Source organism: Vanellus vanellus (assembly GCF_965231255.1).
Source record: "Vanellus vanellus genome assembly, chromosome: 6".
NCBI lineage: Eukaryota > Metazoa > Chordata > Aves > Charadriiformes > Charadriidae > Vanellus > Vanellus vanellus.
Window position 1 is genome coordinate 62,233,576 of NC_138911.1, and position 13,909 is coordinate 62,247,484.

General features: G+C 50.3%; 1 protein-coding gene across 1 annotated transcript; it reads right to left on the minus strand.

The window, feature by feature from the left end:
• Window positions 1–5,086: 5,086 nt before the first annotated feature.
• LOC309674005 (extracellular tyrosine-protein kinase PKDCC-like) lies at window positions 5,087–13,066 on the minus strand (the record flags this gene model as incomplete). The annotated part of the gene is made up of 7 exons (XM_082485910.1): window positions 5,087–5,190; window positions 6,615–6,791; window positions 8,469–8,573; window positions 8,668–8,747; window positions 9,874–10,145; window positions 12,262–12,384; window positions 12,563–13,066. The coding sequence occupies 7 exons, from the start codon at window positions 13,064–13,066 to the stop codon at window positions 5,087–5,089; spliced, it is 1,365 nt and encodes a 454-aa protein (XP_082342036.1).
• Window positions 13,067–13,909: the final 843 nt, after the last annotated feature.

Genomic DNA, 13,909 nt, shown 5'->3' on the forward strand with positions numbered 1-13,909 from the left:
CCAGTGGATTGCAGGAGGCTATTACCGCAGTGCATTTAGCACTTCCTAATCTAGAAATCGTCGATGGTAAATGAAAAGAGAAGGTTACAAATCAAAGGCGGGCTGATCTTGCGGTTACACCTCTCAGATGTGGCCTCCTGCTACACGTGGGACTATTTTGCCTCTGATGGCATAGAAATAAGGGCTCCCCAGCCCTGGCACCGCCTGCGCGCCGGCTGCGAGGGCAGGAGGCTGTGGGGCTGCGCGCGACTGTTGAGGGGACGGGTCCGCAAGGGGTTAAGGAGTAGGTGGGCTGGGATGGCACATGGGGAGTGTGTGGGGGTGAATACATGACAGGAGGGCGACACCTGAGCATGCAGCAGTCAGGTATAGATTTGGGGACGGGGGAGATAGCGGTTACAGTAGTTGGGAGTGGGTGAGGACAGGGCAGTTGTGGTAGTGGGTGCAGTGGAGGGACGTAACTTGGTGCCCAGAAAGGCCCGGCATATATTTCTTAAAAAGCCATCAGCATCTCGATCTCCTCCAAAGCTGCCTTGAGAAGTCTCCCCTACCGGTAAATCCAGCACTTCTGTCATCTGCGTTGGCCAGCCAGGAGGGCTGAGGGCCCAACGGCTCCAAAGCATGGGCCGTTGCCCGGTGCTCTCGCACAGAGCCAGGAGCTGAATTTCAAGCAGAGGAGTTCGGCAGCCGTTCCCTCCGGCCATCCCCGCTCCTTGCTGCACCCAGACCTGTTTGATGTCATCTGATACATTTTCCCATTGGCCAAGAACTATCATTCAGGGCAAATCCATCATTCTGGACTAAGTACATGCTACAGAGGAGGCAGAGGGCCTCATGGTTGCCTCTCATATAAAATTCCTTTTTGTGAATTTTCCTTCACCACCACCATCTCCACACTGTTATTGTTGGTACACTGGGACAACAGAACCAAGGAGAAAGAGTGCTGCAAGTGTTATAGTTGGGCAAGGGGGGGGGAGGGGGAGGCGGTGGGGAGGAGATTCATTCTGAAGTTCTACCAAGCCATTGTGATGGGCTATTCTAGATACTGGAGTTACACTTCACTAATTCCTCAAACTGGACCCCAAACCAGCTCTTTCAACCCAGTAGGACCAAAGTGCTCTGACTTCTAGCCACGAACATCAGTGCTTGGCACATGAATTTCTAGGAGACCTTACAGAAATTAATGTTAACCCAGACGTACAATTTGGGCCTACTCTGCCTGTAATAAATTCCTTTTTTTATCAACCGCTCCAAACCAACCTGAAAGTTCATCTGTTCGAATGCTGCTTAGAGCGTGACCGAAGTTTGCAAAATATGTCATGTAAGAATGGCGGTATGACTTTCATCGTTGTTTGAACCTTGTCCGATGCACCAGGAGTTGCTTTTTCCTTACTGGGCTCTGTCCCCCTCGCTCCACTCCTCAAGCCATCATGAAGTCACCAGCCATGTAAATGCCTGCGCAAACGTACTGAACATGAGTCATGCGGCATCTGTTGCTGTTTATTAAACTGCAGTTTATATCTTTGGAGTACATGGTATTATCCTTTATGGATGTGGCTTTATCTCTGTTATTACAATACGAAATTAATTAAGAATATTAAAGTTTGTGTTTAAAAAAAATGATAGTCCTAACTTTTATCTATGGAGGCAGCATTTTCATATCCATTCTCTCCTAATGGCAGCATCCTTTGAGAAGATGTGATAGACACATTTAGGTAAATATTATTCCTCCAGCACACATGGTTTCCATTGCAATCTATCCCTGCTGTTTCCTTCCAAGCACTTTCCTCTGTTATATATTCCACAATGGTGGCTGAAATACTGATCAGCGATAGCAGAGACAAATTGACTCCAGCAACTGGGAGTTTTAAGGGCAACAAATGTTTATATCTGAGGTTTGCATGTACCGTAGTTACTGAAATACGGTTTTTAGGCGTGCACTGAAATTTTCTCTGGCATCGAAAGTCTAAAGCTGCTGGAGGCAGTTATAATTTAATAAAAGGACAGAGTGAATAAAGACTGAGTGAGTGAGATGGGACATAAAGATAGCGCACTACAAAACAGCCACATGGGCACAAAAGCTGTGGAGAAGATGCTTGCTCCCGTAGCCTCCCCTTCAGGCTGTGAGCAGCCTGGGTGCTCCACACAGACCTGGCACCAAAGCTGCACCTGAGCCGCTCGTGAGCTGCCTGAAGCTCAGGGCTCCCAAACGGCCCACTGCAGGCCAGCAGAGAGTTAACTCTACATGCTTTCAAAGTGGCACGGCCATCGGCCATCGGCCATCGGAAAAGGTTCCTTAGCAGCTGATAACAGCAAGAAGCTGGGAAAAAGCAGGGTGGGAACCATTTTTTCCAGTGACTGTGTTTCCTCAAACACATGTCAAGCTATAGCTCTAGATGCAGAGGGGCGATAAAACATTTTCCCTCACCCAGCATTTGCTGGGCACCATTGGACTGTAGTGGGATGTCACCCCAAATCAGACTGAAGCCGGCATGCCCACCCGGTGTTAGGTGCTGCACAGAGGTATGAGGAGAATTGGTGTGTACATTTTTACCAGCATATTTGTGGCAGCTTCTAAGTCTCGAGCACGTGAACAGAACTGAACATGAAGGTATGCCTGTGCCCTAGCTATTTGTCTGTGCTAGTGAGATGAATGTGCTTACGGGGACACAGGCTCCAAGAATGCACCTTCTCATTGGCAGGGGCTGAACGGAATGTCCTACAGAAGCCACTTGTTATGGCATCAGCAGATTGGGCATTGGGATTCTTTGAAGCTGGACTTCCCTTTTTGTTGATTTTTTTCCTATTATTATTTGTTAACCACCGTGTGCTCAAAACTTTCAAGGCTGGATGATATGGCCTCTGCTGCCAGACTCTGATGCCGGAACCTACATTTATAGATGGGGACACTGCCATACCCCGCACCATCTGCCGAGGGGCTGGAGCTGGCTGCCTGGCAGGCAGTCATACAACGAAAGCTTCATGCAAAAATCTGCAACGTGAAAGGAGCATCGCATGACTAGAATACACAATGTGGGTGGTTTTTTTTTTTCAACCAGGAGAGATTTTAAGGGCGGGAAGATTTTTCCAACACAAACTGGAATCACTTCAACTTTTGCATTCTCTCGCTGTTTCTTCCTGAAGAAATGAATGACCCCAGGCTGGCCCTTGCCCTTGCTTTGGGGAATGTACTTCAGATTCGTATCTCAGGAGGCTGAGAGATCTGGAATAAACACTCATTACCTCTTGCTAATGTAAAGCACCACACAGCAGATGCCCGAAGCCCCCCTCAGTGGGGTCGATGTAAAACAATAGCGGACCCCTGGCAGGACCTTTCCTTCAACTTCCACAGGACCCACTGTAATGGAGAGAACGGTCTGTGGCTGTCCATTTAAAAAGCCTTGCTTTCACAAAGCCTGCAGCAGTGTGGCCATCACTAAGAAGGGCCTTCTTGTTGTGCTAACTAGGAATTCTCATTAATTGATATCACGATCAGAGTCCCTCCAGCCTCAGCGCAAGCAGCAGGGGTCATAGCGCATGAGAAAGCCCCCATGCAACGGCATTGCTGTGGGTTAATGGAGTACTAATGAGCTGAATGGTGAGACCCTGCACCAGGAAACACAGGACCAGATCTTGAACAACATAGCACAACCCCAGGCAGGAGCACAGGTACCTATACTGGGGAGGGGGGGGAGGGTGTACCCCAGCTGCTACAGGGGTCTGCATGGAAATAGCCATGCTGTGGTAGGCTACAAGGAGTCAATGGCAACGTCCCGAGAGCTGTTGTTTCCACCCAGCAGCTTGGGCTAAGAGGAAAACTCAATGCAGCATCACACAGAGGCTGCAGCACGGCTCTCCTGCGCAAGGCCAGGGACCTTCCCCTGCGGGGCGTGAGCTCAGCAGTGATTTGGGCTTTCCCCGACCATGCTACAGAAGAAGAGGTACCAGTAGTCAGTGCTTCCAGCCACTCCCGGCAGTGAAACGTTACGTTGCCATCTTTTACAGCCTAAAATGTTACTAACCCCCACCTATTTTTCACAGGCCGCATCTACATTTTGAGCACAGGGCAGATGCAGGAGGCTCTTGAGACCAGACTGTCTCTTCTATGCCTGTGAGCCTGCAAGTGCAACCACAAAGCGTCCTCCAAGATCTAAGTGTCCAAGGGGCCTGGGCGCATTCGTACACTGCTGAGCACACACACAAGTTGTCCTCAGGAGTGGGTGATGATGCTGGGTGACCTGAAGGTGGGGAACACTTGCATTTGTTCCTTTGGTTGCAGTAAAGACTTAGACAACTAAAGATAAAAACTTCACAGCATGTTTAGAATAAACGTAGTCATTCTTTATCATACAGAGTAAAGCCTTATACATAAATAATTTGAATGTCTCGCTCTTTCATGGAAAGTAACAGAGAAAAACCTTCAAGGTTGATACATGGGAGCTGGCATTACAAGTCACATAGGGTCAAACCCAAATCCTGCATCCAAACATCCAGACACTTGGTTCCAGAGTTGACCTATCCACCACCTCCCTCCCCTGCCCTGGAAGGACCTGAATCAGGACCCTCCTTGGAAGACCATCCCCATCATCAACCTCTGGTTATGGATCCCAACGCTGCAACCTCGACCCATCGCTGAAATCCCGTCCTTTATATTTGTAGTGGTATGAAATCCTGGTCGGCAGCTGCAGAAGGAGCCATTGCCTTCTCCAAGGTGCATTATCCGTAGGTTTTCGGAGGTGACTGAACTAACTAAGCCTACCCAAGCCTACCCTTGCAGCTATCTCTACTTCTTGGCTGACAAGCTGGTTACTGAAGCAGCAAGGCTAGGCATTGCACAGTCTAGCGACATTTGACTAAAACTGGGAGCGTTTATGCAGAATAGCAGTGTGGGAACAGATAAAGAAGCTAGCAGGGCTGCGATGAGAAATCTGAGCTTTGATCAAGGAGACAGCAGCATTCGACTCTATCCGAGCTGGCAGGGAGATCCCATCCCAAAGCAAAATAAAACATGTCATTCTTTTCAGCAGATGAAATTCTCCCCAGTGGTTTGTTCCTCCCAGGATCATATTATGTGATCTCACAGTCTTTAAAGTCTTTTCCCTGAGGAAGCCGATCGTTTAATATAGACTACAGCGTTAGCATCCGGTATTAAATCAGTCAGGCTACTCTGAAACGAGGCGAGTGGGCGTCCTGGAAATGAAATAAAAATACAAGTTTAATAGAGGAGATAGGTTCACCTTGACCCATGCTATTTATTGCAAAAGACACGGGAACACACTGCTTGCTCAACAGAGGGTCACTCCACCCTCCTGCCATAAACGTGTCTTACACTCCCAGCAAACTCCAGACGCTCACCGAGTGTGCACGAGGAACGCACGATTGGTCCCCAGAGGCTTTTATGTCTTTCTTTGCTTTACAGAGTTGCCCTAAGAGAGACTAGCGTGTTCCCACAGGTCTCATTAATCCAAACGGCAAAGTCAGGCACTCTGCATTTCACCCCCTCGCTTTGAGCATCTTTGGCTGCAAAAATGCATTGCGAAAATGTGAGGAGGGAAAATGTCGGGAAGGGAAACGTTAACAGACCGCAGACACGGTGCGGGATGGCAGGGATCAGCATCCGACCCACGCGCTGCAGGAAGGGTCCTCCGTCCCGCGTGCTGCTTCTCCTGCACCCCCACCTCTGTTTTAAGCGGGGTTCCTTCCAGCCAGGCACTGAGCACCGCAACCAACAGCCGCCCCGCGAGGAGCCAGATGTGATGCATTAGGCACCACGCACACAACCCATTGCTGATGTGAAACCGGCTCAAAGAGATTTATGTAGCATCACTGCAGGCACTCTTATGTCACTAGTTAGCCACATGCCGATTGCACACGAACCCACGGAAAAGCTGCGGTTTCGGTAGTTTTGGTTTGGTTTTTTTTTTTTTTTTAATGCCACGTGAGCCAAGAAGACACAATTCTTCAGCACCATCGTGAGTGAAAACACTCATTTACCTCATTTAGCGTTTCACTTTATAAGTAACAATTTAGCCCCCAATTGAAGTGTTAGCTAAATGAGGTAATTTATAATAATTCTGAAAACACGCTAACCGTAAGAGGCTATAATCACAGCTAATTACAGGGACATTTTGGAAATCCATTGGTTTGGGGCTTTAGTTTTGATAAAGGGGATAACGACTTGCAAGCTGTGATTCTTTTAATTATAACAATAGTAACCACCTTCTTTTACATAGCTTCTTTCATCTCTAAAAAACCCACAGCTTTTTGCAAACTATACATACCACAGGAATTGTTTAGCCTAACACCAAAGCGAAGCCACCTCTGCACGAAATAAGTAACTGTTTAACAATACCTAGCTGTCCTGTGCAAAATTTGTAGAGGAAAAATGCTGCAGAATGACAATATAATTTCCCTTGTGTGTCCTAGCAAATACTCAGGGGATCCTTGGATGCGCACAGCAGCAGCCATCTGATCTAGAGAATAGGGAAGGCAACTTTTATATGTGCCCGTAGACCCAAGGCACAACGGAGGAGGGCAGCAGCATCATCCCCACTCGTGACCGAGGAAGCAGGGGCACCACGTGGCAGCATCCCGTCACACCTGCCCGAGCTCACCTGTCCACGTCCTCCGCTGGGTGATGATAAAGCTTTGACACTGCGATTGGGAGTTACAAATTGCGGCGGCTTCCTCGGCGCTGTGAACGGAGAGCAGGCAGCCCAGGTGGCTGTAGGAGGGCCAGCACTTGTAGTCTTCTCCTTCCACCCTTCGGAAGCCCTTTAGGGTGACGTAGTCTGGGAACAGAAAGAGGGTGTTTAGGGAAACCCTTAAACACTTTAAGTTACACTATACACTTAGTATGTTGCACTTCAGTGAAACTCATAGAATCGTAGAACGGTTAGAGTTGGAAGGGACCTTAAAAGATCATCAAGTTCCAACCCCGCTTCCATGTGCGGGGACACCTTCCACTAGACCAGGTTGCTCAAAACCCCATCCAACCTGGCCTTGGCCACCTCCAGGGATGGGGCACCCACGGCTTCTCTGGGCAACCTGTTCCGGTGTCTCACCATCCTCTTAAAGGAAATGAGACAGTGATAAATTGAACTGACCTGCTTAGATGGAATGGGTGGAGCTGCAAAGTTAAAAGAAACCCAAATCCTGACTTTTGGTTCTGCTATGGAGCACAGGACAGCAATTCCTCCACAGAATGAGAGAGGGGGCAGAGCTCTCAAGGATGAAGGCACAGGGGAGCAACTGCAGGGGTGGGTGAGGGGGGGGGGGGAGCTGCTGTACAGACCCACAGACCCTCTGCTGCTTCTCTGGAGAAGCCAACTTCACAACAGCCTCTCCTACACCTCAGCCCCAACAGCAGAACCAGCTCATCCCAGATCCAGCACGAAGCCACATGGGGCACACGCTGACCCACCTGTCATGGTGCCGCCCACAGGTACGGGAGATTTTGGAATCCCAGTGGGGGAAAGTGAGGCCAAATCCTGAGTAGGTGACATTCAGGCTATTGTTCATTGACTGCTACGAGTCTCTCCCCACCTTCCCACACCTCTAGGATGGTGATCGTATTGGCACGTTGCTACTGGGCCAGTTGTGAAGCCAACAGGGAGGTGTTGCTCAAAAATACTAGTAATTCCTGTTAAAGCTGCTGGTCCTTCAGTGCAAATGACTGGATATTTTTATTCATAACGGTGCAAATTCCAGTTCTTTCACACGTAAAGAGATTTTCTTCTGCAAGCCACCATCGCCACCCTGCTCTCTCAAGTGAATGCTCAGGAAAATGTAAGCCTCAGTAACCACTGGACTTTCGAAGCCTTCCTTTTAATTAGCCTCATCTCTACCACCAAATGGGTCCGTTTCAGAGGAATGCACCTCATATAGGCTCATTCATCCATCCACAGGCCCAATAGGATGGCCTTCAGAAAAAAGAAATTTAGAGGGCACCAAGGCCCCAGCTATTGTGCCACACTCACCTCGGTGTTGTCACCTCCCCACTGTACGTTCCCATAATAACCTGTGCTCAGCAGTCAGAAGACACCAAGTGAAAGGGGAAGTTTCAATATCAGCCCAGAAAACTGATCTAGTGGTCCATAGGACAAGATGACCCCAAAGAGAGACAGGAGATGCTCAGTTTGCTACACTGGTCTAGTTCCTTAAGCTATCCCAAATATACTCACTTGAAACACTGATGCACATCATGAGACGAGTATTTAGAAGCAGTGCGAACATATGTCCATATGTAGGCCAGATTGTCTGCACCGCATTTACTTTGCAAAACAACGCAATCATGCATAGCTCCCATGAAAAAACAACAAAAGACCGCTCAAAAAAAAAAGATACTTTTGGTGCTTTTCCTAGTGACTATAGGCTGCCTGAATGTATGTGAGATCAGAATTTGACCAGTTACCAAGTTCCTCACTCCCTCCGTAGTTACGTTACTTAAAGCATTTAAAATCACGTACCTTTTAAAAGAAGAGGTCTTTTCTGTAGATAGAGCCCAGACTTGTACAGATGTAAAACCTTTTCAAAAGCTTTCAGGGTTTCATTTATTCCATATCGTAAATCACCTACATTTAAAGAAAAAGATGACAAAGATGAGTAATTCCATGAAACACCATTTAGAGATTTGTAATGAAGAAGGTTATGAATATTAGCTGGTACCTGTTGCATTCAGAATATCGCTCAAAAAGGGCCGTAAAGCCGGTGGCGCAGAGTGTGGCAAAAGATAGGTGAAAAAATACCTGCAAAAAATCCCACAGCCTGATTAGAATACAGTTGCTTAATTTCCCTAGGGATTAAGTTGTCTACATTTTCCCGTGGCTCGATTATCCGTATGCAGCTAGTAAGTCTGCTTTGGTTATTAAGCCATGTTTGAGGACTCCATTGGCATCTCCCAGACCGTTCCTGTGAGCTGGGCTGAAAGCTTGGTCCTTGCAGCACAGCACGTAGCCAAGTGCAACAGAGCCTTCCCTCATTCCCCCGGGCCATTTTGGGGCACTAAGCGATGCATTTCCCGTCAATAAAAGACCTACACGAATCAATAAAAGACCTATATGAAAAAAAGACTCATGCAAGACCTTTCCCTTGCCCTGAAAAGGTTTGGCATTCTTATTAGCCCTGGAAAGGCAGGACAACTCATTCCCTCAACCTTCTAGAGAACTCCTGTTCTACAAGAGACAAGTGCATCACTGCAAGGCTGCAATAATCTATGCAGGGATTTGCCCTTTAACACCAAGCCCTGCAAATTCAGGCTCCCTTACTAAGTCCTTCTGTGTAAACATCCAGTTAAGAGTTCCACCAGTACATGACCTGCCGTGCATCAACGGTGAAACGAAGTCATCGTGCTTTCGACACAAAGTGGCCGACACAAAGTGCCGCAGAAGTCTCAGCCCCTTGCCCGTTACCTGTTTCACCGCTCTTCCATAGGTGCCCCTCGTCTCCATAGGGAGTCTCAGAGTTCAAGGGAAGCGTTAGCTAGCCTGTTCCCAACACCGGGGCTCAAAGCTGGTGGGCTCTGGCAGGTAGCCCGCGCTGCCACTGCTTTCAGCAAACACAGCCCGTGGATGTCAAGTGCCAGGGCATGTTTGGCAAATACCAAATTCACAGGTGCAACCTCTGGGGCAAGTTTCTAGAGGGCGTTGGGGAAAGGGAGCCGCAGGAGAAAGATGCCTTCGTTCTCACCAGACAACAACCACACCGTTTTCCTGCCTTATAAGGAAAATAAACTTGCTTCAAAGCGATCCTTAACTACCCTTCGACAGCGGTGAGGGGCAATCACTGCAAGGAAGACACGCGAGATGCTAGAGGCTACATGGCACCGTGTGAGCAAAACCACACCAGATTTTCCCCCCATCTCGCTGGACGTACCGATATGCATTGAAAAGGTTCTTCTTTTCATTTATTCCTTCACATTTCCCAACCGCAGAGCATTTGAGAGGGAAGCTTTTTGTAGGGAAGTCGAGTGTGCAGTCCTTATCTTCCTTGCATGACAGTTCCTCAGTGCTGGCATCATCCATGTCTGTCACTTTTAGGTTTCCATCCACCATAACAAACTGCCTCGGCTGGAAATCCAAGAGGACTATTGAACCCAGGGGGGAATGTGCCAAGTAAAACAGCAGTTTCACAAGACTCAGGCAAATCTGAGAAAGAGAAGATGAATATGCATGGGAAAAACAGATGAAAAACAGCTATTACGTTGGAAGTAGAACAAAGGGGAGGGCATTCAACGACATTAAAGGAAAAAAAAAGCATATAGTACTTAAAAGGTAATTATATGTATGGTACAAAATTTATTATCAACATTGCCACAGGATTTGACTGGTAAGTAGTTTAGCAACATTTTTTAAAAACGTTCGTACACAAAAAGAGACATTTGCAGTTAGAGGAACTACAGGAGAAAGCTGCGAGGAAAACAATAGCAGCCTTCATGTTTCAGGAGCTATATTGATTTGCTAGCTGAAATCAGAAGGGTTTTTTTCCCCACTCTGGCATAGAATTAATACATTCCCCTCCCTTCCCCCATGCTGCTCCATACAGACTGAGGCTCCATGGTCATTAATACCAGATTCATGCCTTGCTGCATCACTCAGCAATATGAATTTGGGCACACAATCGTGCTTCTGAAGAATTAGCCAAAGCATGCAATGTCTTTATTGCCAGCTTTTTCGCTTTTATGTCAACTTTCTGGCAGCAGGGAAAGGTCAGACAATACCTGATCCAGCACAAAGCTCGGTAAACGATTTTGGAACAAACTAGAGTTAGAAGAGTGCACATATACTGCACCATCACTTTGTTCAAGCAGCTTTTCGCAGCAGTTTTCCTTCAGTAGCGGGAGCTCTGGCATCAGACGAACTGTGTATGGCCAGGTCGGTGTGCCAGGCAGACCCACGCCACCCCTCGCCGCCTCCGACTGCGATCTGCGCAGGCGCGAGGGTTTGTTCACTTGGAACAGCTTACAGACTCGCTCGTATCTGATGTGGCTCATCAGAGGGGATTCCCATCCATTTTGATGCCTTAATTAGGAAACAGGACTAGACAGTGCCGGTGTAAGGTCTGCCTGTATGAGCGTCTTTGTCAGTCAAAAGATTATTAAAATCTTAATGCCACCGTACCAGACCTCCCCACCAGCTAATCCGGCATCATGGGTTTCTAGCTCTGCAGAGACTTTGGCACATTTGAGAAGATGAGGTGCTGGGAAAGCTATGTAGAAGCCAGTATGGAATAGTTTGTAAGCAAAAGTGGAACTCCACAGGCCAAAAGAAATTACTCTGGAAGCTCTGACGCTATTTTAACTTCATTAGTGAAGCAATCACAAGAATCCCAGCTTCACATCCCGCAGCTGAGCGAGCACGGTCGCCACACTCCCCCTCTGGCTTGGATGGCAAGGCTCCTTTTCAACATTGCGGACCGCATGCAGGCAGGGTTTTTATTTTGGGACTTTCGTTGTGTTCCTATTTTGTCTTATTGACATTAAGGTACCCATGCTTCTACTTGATCCTCTCTTTCGTCCTGAGAACCAAACAGTAGTACTGAACCCCCAGCTGAGACCTTGAGGCAAACTGTAATACAAGCTATAACCAAAACAAGTGCCATGTCATAAGTCATTTATGTTCCTGGGGAGCTGAAGAGTCCCTGTGCGGGGGATGCTTAGGAGACAAGGCAGATCTCACTAAGGGGATGCGATCCTAGCACCTACAGCAGGAGGAAAGCAATTTAGTAGTGTCTGTAGTACAGCAATACCTAAAGGGCTAAGATCAGAAACATCATACAAACACATGGGCAGAGACAGGCTGCTCAGCTTGCTGCCTAAAATAGATAATACGCAGAAAACAACGGGCTCAGAGCGCAGCGGGGTGGCTTTCCCAAGTCAGACCCCGCCTGCTGAGGGGCCTCGCTAGGAAAGCCCCTCTGTGGAGTGAAACAATATAGAGAGGGGAAAACTAGAAATGTACTGTGATACTGGGTATGAACCACCACCCCAGCCCTGAGCAAGACTTCGTGGCCACGTCCTCCCAGATGCAGCTCTCTTAACACTGCTTTAAAGAGAAAGGGCATAACGGCGAGACGCCAGGCTAGGGCTATATTAATGTGACTTAAAAGGAGTGAAAGCAAAATGATTTCAGGACAATGTTGAGAGCAAACAGAGCGTCAGCATGACAGTCCCGTTTGCCCCAGCAGTCACCACGGGCTCTTCGCATTTACCCAGTGTGCGGTCTAAGGGCCACCGATAAAACTCCTTTTGTTTTGTTTTCTTACTTTAAATCTCTCCTCCCAGGGGGTCTGCAGAAGCTGAATCATCTCCAGGGGGGATCCCAGCTCCAGCATAGCTGTGACCCGTATCTCAGCATCTCCGCTGTCATCGTAGCATTGACCGTGCAGCTGCCGGGAGGGAAGAAGCGACTGTCAGACCCAGTGCCAGCAGGTCCGGGGCCGCCGGGGGACAACGAGTGGCCGCACGGGCGACCGGACTCAGCCCCGGCACCGAGGAATATCCTCCCCCCGCCCCCCCTCCCCAGCCCCCCCGAGGGACCGCATCCCCCCCCATCCCCCGCCGTACCTGCACGATGCCGGGATGCTGCAGGCGCTGCAGCAGCCTCACCTCCTTCAGCAGCTTGTAGGCGGCCAGGCGGCGGCAACCGGCCGGCGCCCCGTACCGCTCCACGCACTGCCGCACCTCCCGGCCCGCCCCGTGCACCGACTTGAGGGCGACGGCGCCGCCGCCCGCCAGCGCCGCCCGGGCCACCACCTTGGTGAAACCCCAGCCCAGCAGGCTCACGCCCGTCGCCAAGCTCAGGTCGCCGCAGCCCAGCCCGCCCGCCGCCGCCGCCTCCCCGCCGCCGCCGCCCGCCGCCAAACGCCGCAGGTCGCGCCGCCTCTGCCGCAGCTCCTCCCGCAAGCCCGGCGGCAGCGGCGGCGGCGGCGGCGGCGAGCCCGGTTGCCCCTCACCGCCACCACCGCCGCCGCCGCCGCGGCCGGCCGTCAGGGCCAGCAGGGCTAGCAGGGCCAGCAGCGCCGCCGCGCTCAGTCGCCCGCCCCGTCGCGCCCGTCCCGCCGCCGCCATAGGGAGCGGGGCTGCGCCGCCGCCGCGGGCTCCGGCCGCTCTGCCGCCCGCGCTCGGCGGCGGTGGGAAGGCGAACGCCGCCGAGGGGGCGTGCCGGGCGGGCGGGCGGCCTCCCCCGGCGCCCCCACCCCGCCGGTCCGCCGCTGCCCCGGGGAGATGAGGGGAGGAGGGGGGGGGAGGGGGTGTCAGCGGGAGCACCGGGCAGCGGCGCCACCGACCGCCCGGGGAAGTTTTGGGGGGGAGGAGGGGGTTGTCCCTGCAGCGGCGGAGCCGAAGCGGGTCCGGGGTGGGAATCGGAGGTGCCGGGAGCGAGCGGGGCATCCCCCGCAGACGCCCGGCCCGCCCCTCCGGCGGAGGCTGTTTGTAGCCAAACACGCCGGTTTCACGGGCGTCAATTCCGTCAGTTCTTCCGAAGTTACCCCAGAACGCGGCCGAGGGAGGTGAAACGGCTTAAAGTCGGTAAGAACTGAGATGTCATGTCCCCGTGCCTGGGAGAAGTCTCAGGTTAGGTTTCTGAGAGAAGCAAACACTGGCAGTCTGTCTTACTCGCAGGATAAACCCTATTAGGTTGAAGCAGCAGTACACTGCTTAAAGCATAGAATTGTAGGGTTTTTCCCAGAAAAAAACCTACCACAACCCTCCTCCACAAAAAAAAAAAAAAAACAACAACAAAAAACCAAACCAAACCAAAACAAAACAAAAAAAACCACCAACCAATCCAGGCAGAAAATGCAACTTTATTATTTATTTGTGAGGAAATGGATCAGCCTGGTGACACGCAGCCAGCTCAGGGCTGCCTTCTGCGGCGCGTGTACCTGCGAAGGAGAGGACAGTGTTGGCGCG